Genomic DNA, 18,625 nt, shown 5'->3' on the forward strand with positions numbered 1-18,625 from the left:
GAAACTTTTGGTATTCTGTATTAGCCAAAGTTTATGAAAATCATCATTACAGAGCCACTTGTCCAGTGTTCTTTAAAGAATAGTTAGAGGATAATGGATGAATAGATTTCTATAGTTCATATAGTAATTTTTTGGGGCAAAGACATTTTTTAGTAAAAGATGAATTGAAGCCTGTGACAAGGTATAAATAAAGAACTGAGGGAGTTTTCTGAGGGGAAAAAACTTGACTTTTCCCCTACTTATGCATTAATAATTCTTAATCCCTGGCATGATGTGAATACAGAATTCAGGTTTATTGATTCTTTAAATGCCTACTCCTGGTTTATTGTGTATAAAGCAAAAAATAACAAATTTTAGCATGCATTATAGAGAAAATTTTGATGTTAAAGGCATATCATAACATCAGTTATTTGCTTTAAAAAGGGTTCAACTTACTGAGTAGAGATCTATTCTGTTGTAATTTTGGGTTTGAGGAAACTTCATCAAGAAAAAATATGTAAAAGATATAAATATATGGTCCTTGTTAATCATCCATGATTGCCAGACCAATGAATGCTAGCATACATGAATATGGTACTTTACAGTTTACAAAATACTTTCTTCATAACAACCCTGTGAAAATAAGTATTATCATTATTTTTGAAAATCATGAAGTACATATCTTGGCAGTCTGTGCTTTGATCAGTCATAGAGAAAGGATCAAATTCAGGTCTGACTCCAGGTCCCGTGCTCTTTCCACTTTACTAAATTCATATTCAGAATTTTATATAATTAGAAAGTCTCCTGATTAGAGTTTTAAGTTTACTATATCTTTAGTTTGATAATATAAAGCAGTTATAACTTGGGTAGCTTCAAGTTCAAAGGATTCTTTATTTTTATTTTTTAATTTATTTAATTTTAAATATTTTTCCATGGTTACATGATTCATAATCTCTTCCTCACCTTTACCCTTCCCCATCCCAGAACTGACAATTCCACTGGGTTTTACATGTGTTATCACTTGATATCTATTTCCATATTATTCATTTTTGTAATAGAGCAATCTTTTAAAACCAAATCCCCAAATCCTATACCCATATAAACAAGTGATAAATTATGTTTTTCTTCTGTGTTTCTACTCCCATAGTTCTTTCTCCCATAGTCTTTTCTCTGGATGTGGATAGCGTTCTTTCTTATAAGTCCCTCAAGATTGTTCTGGAGCATTGTATTGCTACTAGTAGCAAAGTCACTTGATCCTCCCACAATGTTTCCATTTCTTTTGTACAATGTTCTCCTGGTTCTGCTCATTTCACTCCACATCAGGATAAGGGGGTCTTTCTAGCTCATATAGAAATCAAAAGTTCATCATTCCTAATAGCACAAGAGTATTCCATCACCATCAAATACCGTAATTTGTTCAGCCATGCTCCAATCAAGGGACACCCCCTCATTTTCCAATTTTTTTGCCACCACAAAGATTGCAGCTATGAATATTTTTGTATACCCCTTTTTTTTCTTATCTCTTTGGGGTACAGATCTAGTAGTGGTATTGTTGGATCAAAGGGCATGCATTCTTTCAAAGCCCTCAAAGGGATTTTTAATATTTGTTGATATGCTTCATCATTCTTTAATGTAGCAGGTAACATTTCAAATTAATTTTCAAATTTATTACACTACTTTAAATATGCATATTTAGTGTTTTATACTAGTTCTATTTTTAAATAACAAAAAGTTGGAAATAAAAATAAGACCTATTGTAGAGAATGCAATAATGAGTTCATTAGGAAGATGTTAAAAAAATTTCCTTGCACCAGTGAGAGTCCAATGAACAAATTTGCAGTAGACATATTCTGGATAATATAATTATCAGCTTGGTTTTATGATTTTTTTCCACCTTCAGTATTAGAAGCAAAGGCAGTGGATGGTGAGAATGATACAAAACTGAACCTTGACAAGGAAAGATCAGCAATATGATGAGAGTTTAAAGAACTCAAGAGAAGAGGAAAGTGTCAAGTTGAACTGCTTCACCAAGGACTCAAAATGGAGGAGAGGAGGAGAGTAATATAGCTAGTTTCAGGAATGAAAGAGCACTCATGGGTTGAAAGATTAGAGGTCATGATGTGAATAATGAACAGGATTTATATGAGAAAAAATAACTTTTCTATAGCAAGCTCTATCTTTTTAGTTTCCAAACTGACTGAGAAAGATACAAGATTCCATTCTTTTTTAAATGATATAAGAACATAGTTTTTTACTTCATGGAGCAAAATGCAGCCTTAATTGAACTCCATTGAAGTATCTTCTATCCATATATTCTTTAGCTGCTATAACCAAAAGAGAATTTTTTTCAATAGGTTTTTATCCATATCAAGCAAATTAGTGCTTTCCAAAAATGCTCAGTTTTCTCATAAAGGATATCCAGTGCAGAATCCAAAGAAGGGTTCCCTGAAAACAATGAGGTGGATAATATAATTCAGAATATATCAAACCTCAATTTACTTACAGAACCTTCTCAAGATAATTCATGACCACTCAAAAGAAATTGCTTTACCAGTCTATGTAGGTGGACAGGTTATCAGGGAAGGGACAGAAAGTGAATGAAGACTATCTTATTACTCAAATTACGGCATGCAGGGTTGAAGAAGCCAAGTGGATATAGTTTATCAGTGAATCTAACTTGGCAAGGTACTACAAGTGCACAGTGAACAAAAAAAAGAGTAGGATAGATGGAATTTGGAAAATTGCTTAGCATTTTCAGTGAAGTTAAGCTGTTCCCTGATCCCCAAACCCATTCTTTTAACCATCTTCTTTTGGGGATGCTATTTGGTAGCAAATTAAAAGATACCATGACCTTCAAAGAATCAAAATTGTGATCCTGCCTAGTGGGCTCAACTAAGCTACAGAAGGTTACCAGAGATGGATTGCACATAAGAAGAAACATAAACAGTGTCATTCAGGAACTGTATGATGGAAAGATAAATGTAACAAAAGCAAGGCATAAGAAATGGATATACTGGTACTAGCAAAATGTTAAAGTCCTACACAAAGACCTCCAATAAATTGGCTGGATCCTTTATGGAAGCTTTATATTAAGAAGTGGAGAAGACCACAAAGGAACATAGGAGTGAATTGTGATCTGTACCACTGGAAAAAATATCAGTGAAATTCCAGATCCATTGAAATATTTGGATTTGATAGCTCCTTTTAATGTATCCTGTAGTGATTATATGCTAGCTTTCAATTACTGCCACTTAAGATTTTATAGGGTAAAAAAAAACAAAAATTCTTTCTATACTCAGGTGTATCGTGGAAGCAGAAAACCTAGAAGAAAGAGTAGCAGTGGTGAGTCGAATAATTGAGATTCTTCAAGTCTTTCAAGAACTGAACAACTTTAATGGTGTACTTGAAGTTGTCAGTGCCATGAACTCATCACCTGTTTATAGACTGGACCACACATTTGAGGTACATTTATAGAAAACATTTTCAAATTGATATGTATTCCCTACTTTATCTATTCTAATAGTCATCTTTTAGTTTTAAAGTGCATTTATCTAAACCTTTCAACAGTGAATTCAGAATATGATCTTAAATATCTCAATCTGACACATGAAAAGAGATTGTCACAGTGCACAGACAAGCATCTCATGTGAGCAAGAATGGCTCAGAAGAAGCATCTTCAGGCTTGCAGCATGTGTTGACCCTAATGATGTCTTTTCATCTCTATATCCCTTAACCCCATGCAAAAAATACTTACTCTCTGGCATTGGAGAATGTAACCAGAAAAAGGAAAACAGCACCTCAGGGGTGCAGATGCCACAACTGCTCTTGTTCTGTCTAAGAGAAACGTGCCACGGGCCTCACTCCTGAGTAACTGCTTTGCTGTCGTGCCCATAACTCCATCTGTGCGTTGCACCTCTTTCTAAGCATTTCCCATCTTTGGTCCACACTGTGATCTATTAATGTGCAAATTTCATTTTTCTCTCAAACTCTCTTAAATAACTGGGCTAATAATAGTCTCTGGGGAAACTGCAATATTCTTATACTGCAGGAGGAACAAACCCAGAGAATCTCCCATAACTTTACTCTAAACACTTTGAAGCATTTAAGGGAAAGTATAGATAGGATTCCCTGGATCAAAATTCTATAAAATATGTCAGCACAGAAGGGTAGAAATTACTCAAGAATGAATTCCTGAAGACACAAAATTCCTAGAAGAGAAAGAATGTTGTTATCAAAAAGAAACTATTGTAGATGCATAAGGATCAACTAATTTCATTTTTACAAAAACCTAGAAAAGAGAAAGCTTAGGAGAGGAAATAAAATGACTGACTTCAAGAATTTCAAGCACTATCCCTTAGAAAAGATATGAGAGGGCAGCTAAGTAACCCAGTGGATAGAATGCCAGGTCTAGAGATGGGATATCCTGGATTCAAACACTTAACCCCAGTTACCTAGTCCTTACCACTCTTCTGCCTTGGAAATGATGCTTAGCATCATTTCTAATACAGAAGGTAAGGGTTTTAAAAGAAAGACAGACAGACAGAGAGATAGATGGATGGATGAAATGAGACTTGCTCTGCTTGGTCTCCAAGAGCAGAACTAAGACTTCCTAAAAGATAAATGTTATCCAAAAATAAAATGTGTCACTATGGGAGTTAGTGATTTCTCCTCACTCGAAATCTTTTGACGAAAGCTAGATGACCATTTATTGATGTGTTACTGTTAGAGAAAATTCTTGTTCAGGGATTAATTGGATTTTGTCAGACTCTCAGGTCCCTTTCAACTTAGGCTGTGATTCTATATATTACTGGAAGGGCTACCTATATGGCTTTCTTCCTCCCCATTCTCTCCATCTTACTGAAAGGGTCCTTAAATTGTCATCTTTTCTTAGAACATCTGTTTTAAGATCTAGTTTTGTTATTGTTTTAAGATCAGTGTTCCCTTTTCTTATATATTGAAAAGGAAGGATCTAGAAAAATTCAGCAAAGTTTGGAAAGAATCGAGACAGAAACACTGACTCTCTATCTCATTAGATTGAATCTTTGAGGGCAGGGACTGTCTTGTATTTTTGCTTTGTCTTCCCAGTCCTTAGAAAAATAATTGGCTCATAGTAAGTGCTCAATAAATGTTTTTTACATTCATTGATCTACTCATTTTTCAAAGTTTAGTTTGGAAGGGGTAGATGGTACCTAAGACTATGAAACATTGTTTGCCCAGGAGGGTGTGTTGGGTGTGTTTTATATATGTATATATATTCCCAGTGCAGCACTTGTACAATATCCACTAATTTCATATGAGATGTTAAATGTGTTGTTTTTTTATCTTGCCCAGACTTTTATACAAGAACAATATTATTCACCTTCCTGTATTTTTGACAAAACTTGTAAATTCATGTGTGACCATGAGCTTCATAGATTTATTTCTTACAGCAAATTCCAAGTCGCCAAAAGAAAATTTTAGAGGAAGCTCATGAACTAAGTGAAGATCATTATAAAAAATATTTGGCAAAACTCAGGTCTATTAATCCACCATGTGTGCCTTTCTTTGGTAAGTACTAACTTTCTTTTTAATTAAATGATTGATATGGTTTTAGACAACGTAGGATTTGTATTTTGAAAAAAATGATAAGACATATAAGAAACAGCAGAATATATTTAAGATCTCTTTTTTTGAGAGCTATATATATATATTAGTTTATCTTATATATTCAGTCTTCTCCTGGCCCTCTTCTTTATATTGATATGTTTAGAGCCATCTTAAAACTATGATAATTCCTTTTTATTTTACTGCCTAACTTCCCAAAATAGCAGTTTATACTGACTACTTATCTTTTTCTTGTCCTACCTTCTGTGATCTGTTCTGGTAGCATGACAAAATGGAATATTTCTTGAATTTGGAATAAAAGGACTTTGGTTCAATTTCCAGGTCTGCCATTTATGAACTATGTGACTTTGGACAAATTAGCTTATTTCTCTGAGCCTCTATTTCTTCTGTTGAATGAAGGCTTTTGTACCAGCTGGCCTTCCAAGGTGGCTTTGAACTGAGAATCTGTGATCTGGCCTTACCATAATCAATATTGCCACCATTCTCAAAACTCCTCTCTAAAAGATCTCTTCTTTTAAAAAAAAATTTTTTTTTATTGGTGTGTTCTATTCTTACATCATCATAGTTATGCCCAGGATCCCTTTCCCTCCCCTACCCAGAGAGCTATCCCATATAATAGATAGCATTCTTTTTTTTTTTTAAAGAAAAAAACCAGCACAACTGATCAATATGTTGAAAAAGTATAAAAACATTTGTAATGTGTAATACCAGAGACTTCCACAAAGGAATAAATTGGGGGTTATTTCTTATAGTACTTTATTTAAGTCATGCTTGATCTTTAGTTTGTTTCTTTCCTTTGGGTTTTTTGGAATGTAATTGTTCATTCTGTTTACATTGTTATAGCCCTTATGTATATTATCTTGGAACTATCTATTTTGTTCTGCATTAGTTCATATAAGTCTTCCCATGCTTCTCTGTATTTATCACACACTTCATTTTTTACAACACAGCAATACTACATTCCTTCATCACAATTTGTTTAGCCATCCCCCATATGGTGGACATCTACTTTATTTCCAATTCTGTGTATGTGAGGACTTCATTCTTATCAGTAGTTTCCTTGGGGTATAAGCCCTTTCATGGAGTTGTGGCTCCAAGAATATGGACATATTAATTACTCTATTTGCATAATTCTAAATTACTTTCTAAAATGGTTTTACCATTTCACAGCTCCATCAGCAATTTATTTGTGTTCCTATCATTCCACAACTTTTGAGTATTATCATTTCTGTCATTTTTGCCAAACCTCGAGGTTTTGATTTGCATTTCTCTTACTATTAGTGTTTTAGAGCATTCTCTCACATGTGAATACTTTATAATTCATTTTTAAAGAACTATTTGTTCATATCCTTTGATCATTTTTCTGTTAGGAAATGGCTATCAATGACCATTTAATAATCAAGTAGCAATAGTCCTTAGCACTTCTCCTTCACCCTCTCTTAGTATCTGATAATTCTGAATACCTTTTGTTTCTTCAAGCCTTTCCCCATCTAACTTCACTGACATTATGGTGTCCTGGTTCTCTTCCTATGTCTTTGACCATTCCTTTTCTTTCTCCCTCATTTTCATCTGGCAGCCATAATTTCTGGACAGACATCTTTACCCAGATTTTTTCCCAGCATCTCAGACTCCATTCAGCTTAAACTGAATTCACTTCTTCTCAAAGACAAATTCTCCATCTAGGCCTACATATCTGGGACAGATAACCACCATTCTCCCAATCAACCCAGAAGTTTCTAATTCTGTTGATGAATTTTTCCATAATCCTCCAGATCGATCCCCCATTCCTTCCATTCCTCCTGTCTGGTCCAGGCCTTGACCCAATGCTTGAAACAAGGCGGTAATCCCAATGTTTCATTCCTAGATACTCTCTCTCATTCTGCCAGGACTGTGGAATATAGGAAAGAATCCCTGGATTTATCTGAGTCCTTGGCTGCTTATGTTGCTCTAGGCAGTGGGGAAGAGCTTTTTTCACATGCATAGCTGAAGTCCCCCTTCCATTCAGGAACCTTCCTTTATGTTCAGTAAACCATATCCTAAGCTGTCCTCATGGAAACTTCTATCTATAGATCTTCTGTTTTAAAATAGGAGTTTTAGAGTTTGCATTATTCTTATCTCTTTTGACAAAACCACTGTTTCTGTTAAAGAGTGTAATGGGTTTTTGATGCAACAAAACTGTTTGACTTTGCTGTCATAACTGTTGGTACATTAACAAGTGTGAACTTGCTATGAGATTTAGGTCCGTTTGGGAAAAGGCTAACTTACATATCTTTTTCTCTTTTTTAGTGATTATAATTTTAGTCAGTCAAAAAAGCATTTATTAAGTGCTTACTATTTGCCAAGCACTGTGCTGACCTAAAGATACAAAAAAAGACAGTCCCTAGCCTTGAAGGTCTCATAGTTTAATGGGAGGGACAACATGCAAACAAAATGTACCTACAAGCTACTTTTGTGAGAAACCAGAGATAATCAACAGAGGAAAGGAGCTAAAATGAAAGGGAATTAAGAAAGACTTTCAGTAGAAGCTGGGATTTAAAGGAAGCCAGGAGGCAGAGCTGAAGAGGAAGAACATTCCAGGAATGGAAGAGTTTCATGGCCAATGAAAATGCCAAGAATAAATAGATGGAGTAGTGGGAGGGAGGGGGGGTAGAGGTGTAGGAATGTTTAAGGTATAAGAAGCCTGGCATGCAGGGAGGGGATTAGGTTATAAAGGGCTTTGAATGCCAAACAGAGGATTTTATATTTAATCCTAGAGGTGACAGGAAGCTCTTTGAGCTTTTTTGAATAGGGAGGTAACATAGTCATCCTGTGCTTTAGTAACTGAATGAAGCCTGGATTGGAATGAGCAGTGACTATTAGCAAGCAGACCCTCCAGCAGGCTAGTATAGTAATCCAGGTGTGAGATGATTAGGACCCTCCCTAGAAGGACAGCAGTGTCAGATGAGAGAATGGGGCATTTGAGAGATGTTGTAAAGATGAAGTTTGAAATAGCGAAGTTTGGAAGGGAGTAGGGTTTGTAAATCAAGGATCTAAATTCTATTTTCGACATGTTGAGTTTAAGTTAAGTCTATTGGACAGGATTATCACTTTGTTACTGTCCTACTTATATGTTCTATTCTATACTCTATACATTGCATAGTCTTTTTGTGGATAGATAGATAGATAGATAGATAGATAGATAGATAGATAGATAGATCATATATTGCAATAGTTACCATGAATCTTTGCTAGATCATAAGCTTTGTGAGGACAAGGACAATTATATAATTATAACCCATAGGTAATTACTTTATATCTAACCCATTGTTTTATTATTAGTAACCACTTAATAAATGGCTTTTGAGTGAATTTTTTTTGACAGAAGTTTTTTGAAAGAAGTAGCCTAATAGATTGTTATTTGTTGCATACTTAGGGGAATGTAGAATGGTACCAGAGAGAGTAAAATTTCAAGTATATTTTTCCTAAAACATTTCATTATATCTTTTAGGGATTTATTTGACAAATATCTTGAAAACAGAAGAAGGCAATCCTGAAGTGTTGAAAAGACATGGAAAAGAACTTATAAATTTTAGCAAAAGAAGAAAAGTTGCAGAAATAACAGGAGAAATACAGCAGTACCAAAATCAACCATACTGTTTGCGAGTAGAATCTGATATCAAAGTAAGTTCACTTATTTGAAGATTAATATTTGTTAAATTTAATTGTGGTTGGATTCTGAATATTTATGTAGGTGGTCACCAGGTATTTAATTTCTAAATCCCAAAATGAATTATTAAAGTAAATGGAATTTATGGTAGTTTATTTACAATAGAGGAAAGATATTAAGGAAGAGAGAGGAAACTCTGGCTTCCTCTGAGCCAGGTAAAAATACTAAGGCCCTAATCAGGGAAAAGAGTCTCAAGACGATGGGCCTTTCTCGAAGGTTTACACCTCTGAGAAAGGCAGGGTCACTACATCAGCCTTTCACTCACCAACAGTGACCATCTAAATGGAAAGAAGTCTGAATGTCTGTCTTCCAGTCTCTCCTCCAAGTCAGAGCACTTCAATATTCTCGAATTGAATCCAAGCTCAAGAGGCTGATCCTCCAGTCCCACTCTGAGTCAGAGATCCTCCATCCAACTTGAATCTCGAATTCAATAACAAATCGAATTATCTTCTTCTGGCCTCTGGTCCTCTTCTAAAGATCTTTTTCTCTTGTGTCACATCTACCACATCTACCAATTTCACATCTAACAATCACAGCAGACACTCCTCTCCAGAACTGCCCACTCTTTAGTTCACACCTTCTTTGGTTAAATTATACCTTTTTTGGTTACTTAACACCTTTTTTTTGTTAGTTCACCTTTTGTAGTTAAAATGGGTAGATCTATTTCAAATACTGAGTTGCCACCTTTTTTTAAATTCAAATCTAAATCTAAAATAGATTGTGGATTACAATTTAATCTTCCCAATAAAGGAAGAACTAAGTATCTTCATTGTTACAATCAGGAGATAGCTTCACATATTTTTGGTTCAGTTTAAATGGGAAATAACTGCCAAATAAAGCTTAGACATTCTGTAAGTATCGGACAGTAAAGCAGATGCTTTATTCTAGTATTTTGTAGTAGCTTTATTTTATAGAACTTAACTGTATTGGAAGAAATTGAATCATGTTTATTTTAATAGCCACAGCTCTAGAGTGACATGGGGGAGTGTTGTGTTCAATTTTGAGTATAAATCTTTAGAAAGGACACACTGCTAACATGGAGAGCATCCAAAAGAAGGCAGTCAGGAGGTTCATCAACCACCTGTGCGTCAGCTAAAGGAACCAATGATTGTCACCAGATTGTTGTCCTCAGCCTCAGAGGGCAAAAGTTGAACCAGTGGATAGAAGCTGAAAAGATGTAGGCTTGGGCTTATGAAGAAAAACTTCTTAAAAGAGCTAGCCAAAAGTAGAGTGAGCTCTCTAGAGAGTGAGTGAACTCTTCCTTATTCAGGCAAGCCTAAAATGACCACTTGTTGTATATGTTGTAGAACAAACTCTTCTTCAAGCATACGTTGTACCAGATTACCATTGAAGACCCATAGAATTTCCAAAATTTTGTAGTTCATGATGAAAACTGGGTCATCGGTTCTTTGTACAAGTATTTTAGGGGGTGGTGGAAAAATATTAGGAAAGTAAACCTTCCTTCCAATCATTCAGTGTTCTCTTGAGTTTAAAATATTTTCTTCAGTTATTTTCACAAATGTCAATAATTCATAATTGTTTTAATCTTTTTATATTTTAGAGATTCTTTGAGAATTTGAATCCAATGGGAAATAGCATGGAAAAAGAATTTACAGATTATCTGTTCAACAAGTCACTGGAAATTGAACCAAGAAACCCTAAGCCTCTACCAAGATTTGTAAGCATGCAGATAAAAATCTACCTAGAATTTTAAACACTTTTTAAAGTATTTCTTTATATCAAATTATGTAATTATTATATTTTCATACAAATATATTAGGTACTTTGGCTGACTAATTTGGAGTAAATACTAGATACTGCTCAACAACCCAGAAAATGTTTAGGTTTGATTAAACTTTTACTTCCTTTGTGAAAACAGTATCTATTATTTTCCAGTTACTTGTCATTTTCCAACCAACACTGCATACAATCATACTCCATGTTTTCTAAAATGACTGAGGACAAGGAAGCAAGCATCTGAGTAGCTAAGTGACAAATCTTCACTAAATCTGCAGCCCTCAAGCTTTCTTTGCTCATGATGTAATCTTGACCAGGAGGAGTTGCAGCATACCCTTTGGGAGAATCAGAAGATTCTTGCATGCACCTGAGGTTACAAGTGTAAATTCCATACAATTTGTGGCATACAGCCCTGTAAGAAATACTGCACTGACCTTTATTTATTTTACTCCTGGAAAAATCCCTGATGCCTTCACTCAAAATTCATTCATTCTCATTTCCCATACAGTTCTGGCAGGCTTACTTACCTGGTTTCTAAGGCCACAATAGAGTAGAAATTTCGCCAAAATAGTGACAGAAGCAATAAAGGATAGCTAAGAGTATAAACTCAAGAAATATAAGTTATGGTTAGATCAGTGAGAAAGTCAAGCAAATTAGGGAATCTGTGTCAGATTCTTCATGAACTCTCTGAACACCTGTCCTTCAACTTGGTGCTTCCTTCACCAAAATGTGTGTGGTGTGCTTTGATTATGATCATTCAGTCCTGACCTAGGAGATGGGAGGAGGGATATAAGACGTTCAACAGACAGCTGACAACATTCATTTCACAATATCTAGGAAATTGCTTCATCTTTGTACTCTGTGTACTGTAATGACTGATGTCCATAAAGATAATCTTAGTGTTAATGAAAAGGTTAAATTATGTTCAAAGCATTCTGCTGGATTTTTTAAATTAAGGAATTATACTTAAATTGGTTAGATTAGCTGGAAAACTTGATTATCTAGAATATCCTTTTCTCCAGAGCTTCTAGATTTCTAAAGTTTTACTCTAATTGAATAAAAGTACTCCTGTTTTAAAGAGAAAAAAAATCTCTACATTTGCCCAGGAAAATTTGTATTATTTTTTAAAATTTGTTATACATTTTCCCTATACTATTTTGGGATCTGTCTATTATGCTAAAGATCAATTTGTTCATGTACATTCAACAAAGTCTATATTTTTTACTTTTCTGACATCACTTATGAGGGAACTGGTACAAAATGTTCCCATTTTCTCCAGACTAGGTCATTATTTCTGTAACTTAATCTTTCTACCCTTCATCCCTGACCTGTCATTATCAATCCAACATATATGATATAACATGCAAAGACTTTCAAAGGAATTTGCATTCTACTTTGCATTGAATTAAGATACTTTAATATATTGCTTGTATTCTGGTGCTTTAAATAATATGTTTGTTTTTAATGGGTCTGCAGCCAAAAAAATATAATTATCCCCTCAAGTCTCCTGGTGTTCGTCCATCAAACCCAAGACCAGGTACCATGAGACATCCTACACCACTGCAACAGGAGCCAAGGAAGATTAGTTACAGTCGGATCCCTGAAAGTGAAACAGAGAGTACAGCATCTGCACCTAACTCTCCACGGACACCATTAACACCTCCCCCTGCCTCTGGTGCTTCCAGTACCACCGACGTGTGCAGTGTGTTTGATTCTGATCATTCAAGCCCTTTTCACTCAAGTAGGTGCTAAAGTCCTGGAAAGTATTATACGGGAATGGTAAACTTTCTTTTCTAATGAAAAAAGAGCTTGAGGAACTCTGTAGTTGATATTTATGGAATGTAAGATTTGCAAAGTGCTGTAATTACATATTATTTGATATAAATAAGCATACCTCACAAGTGATGTAGTATCCTTAATGAATCTTGCATAAATCCCACTGTAATATTCTGTAGGGCATCCAAAACACAATTCAGGTCTTCAGCTACATTATATGGTGGCACAGGTGTCCCCCAACATGACCCCCCTGAATGAATATCAGTCAATCAGCATTGCTACATTGCTTGTTGCATCTTTCAAAATATCGTTTCTGTAGAACAAGTTGATTCTCCCATTTGCATTTCACTGAACCAATCAATAACAGCTGTAATTTGCTTTTAATGTGACTTTTATATCAGTCAAATCTAGTAGCAAAGCATAAATAATGTTAAGGTAAAGATTTATGTGACTGACATAACAAACTTCAGCAGAGCTTCAGTACAATGAAATTGAAGTTCAACACCAGCAAATCATCTAAGAGCTCCTTGATATTTATCGCTGTGATTAGATTTGACCTTTACTGATAAATTGTGCAACTGCCTAGCAATTTAAACCACATTAGAGAATTTGTTTTCTTTGTGTTCCTTTAGAAACAACCACTTCATAGCCACAAGAAATTTAGAAAAATCTTGAAATGTGGCAGCCATCAGCAGCTTGTTTACTATCCCTGCCTCTTTTCCAATGTGGCCCATCCATGTTCCTAATTTCCTAACTCTGGACTCAAGAAATCCAAAGGACACAGATCCTTTTTTTTTCCCTTTTTTGCCTATCCATCTTCATAACCTTTATAGCATTCGTTATGTACCACTATCCTGTCTGGTTTTCATTCTAGTTACTTAAACTTTCAAAACATCAATCCATGTGTGTCCATTTGCTATGCATACATTTGGAGAGGCCATCATCTGTATCTAGAACACATTATTCCCTGTATTATTCCTAAGAAATGTCCAACCAAAAACTCACCAACTACCATATATCAATGTTTCTATAGCGATTATATTCCCAAATTCTAGCTTTAGATACTAAATGTACCTGTCTCCATCACCTTCCTTAACCCTATCAGCAAGAACAAAGGATTCCCCCAGTTCCAAGCTTCTTGTAGTTCACAGTGTCTGGAACAATGTCTTGGTAAAGGTTAGGATGGAAGTGTATTGGCTCTGAAATGAAGAGCATGGTCTTGGATTCTGTTGGTTATACAGAAGCTAAGATAGATAAAGGATTTAGAGAGGATTCAAACTGGATCAGTAGGGAAGAAGAGTATGAATTTGAAAGGGCAAAGAAAGTTGGGGGATATAATTTTAGAATGTAATTTTCTTCCTACCCACCTTGCCCTGCCCTTCCTATGATAATGGTGTTTGCATTTCAGGACTGCCATCTCCTCCATCTTGTTCCTTTTTATTTCAAACTTTTCTTTTTCCTCTACTGTCAAGCTTAGGGGAAAGTGAGGACAGGAAACTGGGAAGGTAGAATGGGCCTGAAAAGCATATGGCAGAGGGTTGGGACTTTTTTCCCCCTTTTCCACATCTCTGCCATTACCAACAAGCCTCATGAGTTGTACTTGTGGTTGATAAAGAATTACATTAAGGTATGTGTGGACAGGGTTGGATGCAGAAGAATACCAGAGGACTCTGGGGTCCACAGGAGGAAAGGAATTCCCTATAAGCATCAAGGAAAAAAGGTTTATTCCTTATTTCACATAACTAGGATGGCTTAAGACATGCTGAAATAGAATACTGACTTCTTATTTAATCTTTTGCCCTCCCCTTTTCACCTAATGGTGACATTTCTTTTAGCTATTTTAAAATTCTTAATAGTAACTCCTAAATTAAATGATACCTATCAGAGTTTTTTTAAATAACAATTTAATAACATCAGGCCTATGTTTTTAGTAATAATCAAAGTATATTATTTGAGTTAAAATATCAGTATCCAAAACTATATTAAATGATTAAATTGATCAAACAACAAAATCTCTGGTCTTCCTAGAATTTGTTGATCTGTCACACTAGTTCTCTTCCTGTGCAGGTGAGTGAATATCACCTAATGACTTCTTACAACATGTTCTTAATTTCAAGCAGAAGATTAATTTAGTCAGTATTTTAGTACCTCCTATGTGCAAATAATGTGTTGTTGCATAAGGGACAAGGATGTGTTAATACACAGTTCCTCCCTGAGAAAAGTTTCTATTTTCTTCAAATATTCACATAGACTTAAAAGGGTAAAATAGCAGGAAAAGGAGACTGGACCACAGAGAAGATGAGTTTGGGGAAGGGTAATAATATAATGAAAGTAGTATTAGAGGAATGATAATCTGGTGGTGAATTATAGTTGCAAGTTTGGAAGATGGAGGAAGATAACAAGTAATGGGAGAAAAGCAGGACCATGCTTTTTTTGCTTTTTTTTTTCTCCACCATGGAAGATGATTTTTCAAAAGTTGTTAAAACTCATGAAAAGTTAGAAGTGCTAAAAGAGCACCTAGCTATCAGTGAACTCAAGTCACCCAACCCAAATTACATCTCTAAGTACTTAAAAGAATTGGTCTATTACTGAGCTCTACTGCTAGTAATTTAAATAGTTGTGAACAAAAGGTATCACAGGACAGAAAAAGGCCAATGCTATTCTTAAAGCACAGCCCTTAACCATTTACTTCCTTGTTTAAGAGTTAATAGTGGCTATACTAGGATAAAATACAAATATGACTTTTTTTTTAATGAAGCAAAGATTCATTGAAGGAAACAAAATAAAACTATTAACCCTGGAAACATTTCATATTAGTGGCAATGACACCTAAAGACTAATGTAACAGTCTCTAAATTCCCAATATATTAGCCCAATTTTGTCCCTTTTTTAACTCCTAAAAAACAATGTTTAACATTTCAGATACATATGTTTGCACTATGGACTAACATTATGTTATTTAAGATGAGCGATAATAATAGAATCTTTTTTTAATCATGAAACAACTTTTGACAAATTTCAGTGAAAGAAAAAAAATCTCGTTTTTCTTGTTTCCTTTCACAGGCAGCGATACCATCTTTATCCAAGTTACACTGCCCCATGGCCCAAGTTAGTATATCTGGTTTAAGTCTCACCTATAATATTTTCTATGGCTTTAGAACTCAAACCACGTATAACTTTTCCTGCTCAAACTTGCCTTGGGTCTGGCGGCAGTGGTACCTGGCTTACATCTGTTAAGTGAGGCCTTCCCCTATTCTTTTACCCTTGATCATTGATGATTTTCTTCAATACTACTGTTATTATTTCTATGAAAACTTCTTTTTAAAAGCAAAATATTACAGGAACTTATTAAATATAGTTACTTTTATTTATAAAGTATAGGCTTTTCCATGGATTTTGCATACTCTAATTTGAGTAGAAAAAAATATTACTAACAGCCATGTATCATTAAACAAAAAAGGAGATTGAGGTTAAGGTGGCAAAATTTAGTAGAAAGATCACTGTCCTAGAACCAAGTATAATCCTGTTTCTGCCATTTAAATACCTGGGTTTTAGCCTTTCCATCTGTCAATTTCTCCTTCATTAAGATGTAAATGCCTTTATCATGACAGAAATAGAATGAGAATAAGGATATAATATTTATGAAAATACTTAACAAGAAAGGGGCTGGCATATTTTACATAGGAGGAAATTAAGTGACTTATCAAAGGTCTTTTTGGCAAATAAATGGCATGGCCTGGATTCCTCTTATTGTTGATGCCAGTATTTTCTCATTCTACCTTCCATTCTCCCTGTATAGAATCCAGTTATTCTCTCTTTAAATTATTCTAGAATTAGTTTAAAGGAAAATTTAAATCTTGTGTATTTATATTTTTTTCATGTTCTGAGCAAAATTCATATTTAAAGTTGTAAACTGTAAATAATAATCACTACAAAAGTTCCATTGTGACTTAGCACTTTTAATTTTCATCTTCATTTTCAATCGGCAAGTCAATAAATCAGCTAATACAATAATCAAATAGATAAAGATTTTTTTCAAAGTATGAATTCTAGGGTCTAACAAGGAGCTTAAAGATCATCTAGTCTGATCCCCTAATTTTACAGAGAGAGAAACTTAAACCTAGGGGAGATTGTGTCTTGGCCAAAGATGCATAGATACTAGTCATAGAGCTAAAAGAATCAAAACCTACTTTTAAAATATATTTATTAAACATGATAGTCTCTAATAAAATATATAATCAAATATAAATGGTTATTATCAGTTTTCAATGTTCAACTTTCAATGCTTTAGAAGACTTAACATTTAAATTAGCTGCTTACACAGTCATGGAATTTTTGTGGTTATCTAATCCAACTGCCTCAGTTCTGAAGAAACTAAGCCCAGGGAGGACTCTAAGCTTACTCTGGATCTACCCAAATAGGGTAACCAGTGAGGGACAGCTTAGTAGCTCAGTGGATCGAGCTCTGGGTTCATATCTGACCTCAGATACTTCCTAACTGGGTGCTCCAGGGAAGTCACTTAACCCAATTGCCTACCTCTTGCCCTTCTCTCTTAGAGTTGTGGTAAGGCAGAAAGTAAGGATTTAAAAAATAGATTTAAGAAATAATAATAAAATAAAATCATCTAGTAAACACAACCTAGTGTGCATCTCACTCTATTGTTCTACCTTTCTTTAAGTATCTATTTATTTGACTTCTATAATTTTAATCAATTTGGTTTTTATTAAAAGTTTTATATACCTTGTTTATCTCAGTTCTCAAATGAATTTTTATCACAATGAACTACTTTTTGGTGTAGTCGATATTTTTGTTATTTGACACTGCCTGAGACCAGGGGTCCCAGGCTGATATAAAACTAGAAATTATTATACAAACTGATAAATAGTACTTGAATGTTTGCACAGTGCTTACACAATCTCCTCTGAAGCCTCAGAACAACCCTATGAGGTAGGGATGACAGATGTTTTCTAATCCTCATTTTGCAGTCAGTCAGCAAACATTTATTTAACCCTAGGCCTAGAGTACTAAGACAGAAGTGAAAGTCCCTGCTAACACTGACCTGTGGTCATAGAACTAAGATTGTGTTAGAGGCTCAATTCGAACCCCCAGGTCTTTCTTATTCCAAACCCACAGTTACCACTACATCATTCTTCTGACACCTGCACAACAATCTTAGGATTAATATTAGAGTATTATTCTCTCGGGAAAGAAAGCCCCATTTTTCAGAACACAGGAGAAAGATGCTTTTTTTTAATCACACACCAAATCCTAGCACTTTTACCACTGGCTCTTAAATCTTCAACATTTCTTTGAAAAAATTGCTAGGAAGGAACACTGAGAAAGTTCCTGAGGACAGCTTAGATAAATTGGGAACACAGCTGTGCCACTACTTTAGAGTCTGGGGAAAAATCCCTCCCCAGATGCCCAAGTCCAACCAACACCCACCTTCCAGAGTCTTTGACAACCTGTATGTGAGGAAAAGGTCTGGGAACTAGACTCAGCTGAATGGGCCTTGCTTTATGGTCAAGAGCCTGGCCTTGGAAACGCAGCTGTTCAAGAGGCAAATAGGGAAGAGAATACCTATTAGAGAGTGCTTTTCTTCAAACCAGGCTGAGAAATGTTTGCATGCTTGAGAACAATTGGCTTAAAAAGTAAATGAAATTGGGTGATGGGTTTTTTGTGCTGCTTTCTTAAGATCTATTTGTTGGTACTTCTATGCATTTCCATTAACAAACATGAGCAGAAACAGTTTCTAGTTAAGCTTGTTCAGTTACTGAATGAAATCTTTCTCCTAAAAACAACTTGTGCTTGAATTCCCCCCAG

General features: G+C 35.0%; 1 protein-coding gene across 2 annotated transcripts in view; it reads left to right on the forward strand.

Moving 5' to 3' along the window:
* Positions 1 to 18,625, forward strand: part of SOS1 (SOS Ras/Rac guanine nucleotide exchange factor 1) — a 162,486-nt gene that overhangs the window by 138,469 nt on the left and 5,392 nt on the right. The window contains exons 16-21 of one of the 2 annotated variants that reach the window (XM_003339775.4): positions 3,279 to 3,441; positions 5,409 to 5,526; positions 9,071 to 9,243; positions 10,851 to 10,967; positions 12,503 to 12,767; positions 15,866 to 15,910. In XM_003339775.4, the coding sequence (XP_003339823.2) occupies positions 3,279 to 3,441; positions 5,409 to 5,526; positions 9,071 to 9,243; positions 10,851 to 10,967; positions 12,503 to 12,767; positions 15,866 to 15,910 (881 nt within the window). The remainder of the gene's footprint in view (positions 1 to 3,278; positions 3,442 to 5,408; positions 5,527 to 9,070; positions 9,244 to 10,850; positions 10,968 to 12,502; positions 12,768 to 15,865; positions 15,911 to 18,625) is intronic. The other variant, XM_056793255.1, reaches the window with a different exon arrangement.

The sequence above is a fragment of the Monodelphis domestica genome, chromosome 1, assembly GCF_027887165.1.
Source record: "Monodelphis domestica isolate mMonDom1 chromosome 1, mMonDom1.pri, whole genome shotgun sequence".
NCBI lineage: Eukaryota > Metazoa > Chordata > Mammalia > Didelphimorphia > Didelphidae > Monodelphis > Monodelphis domestica.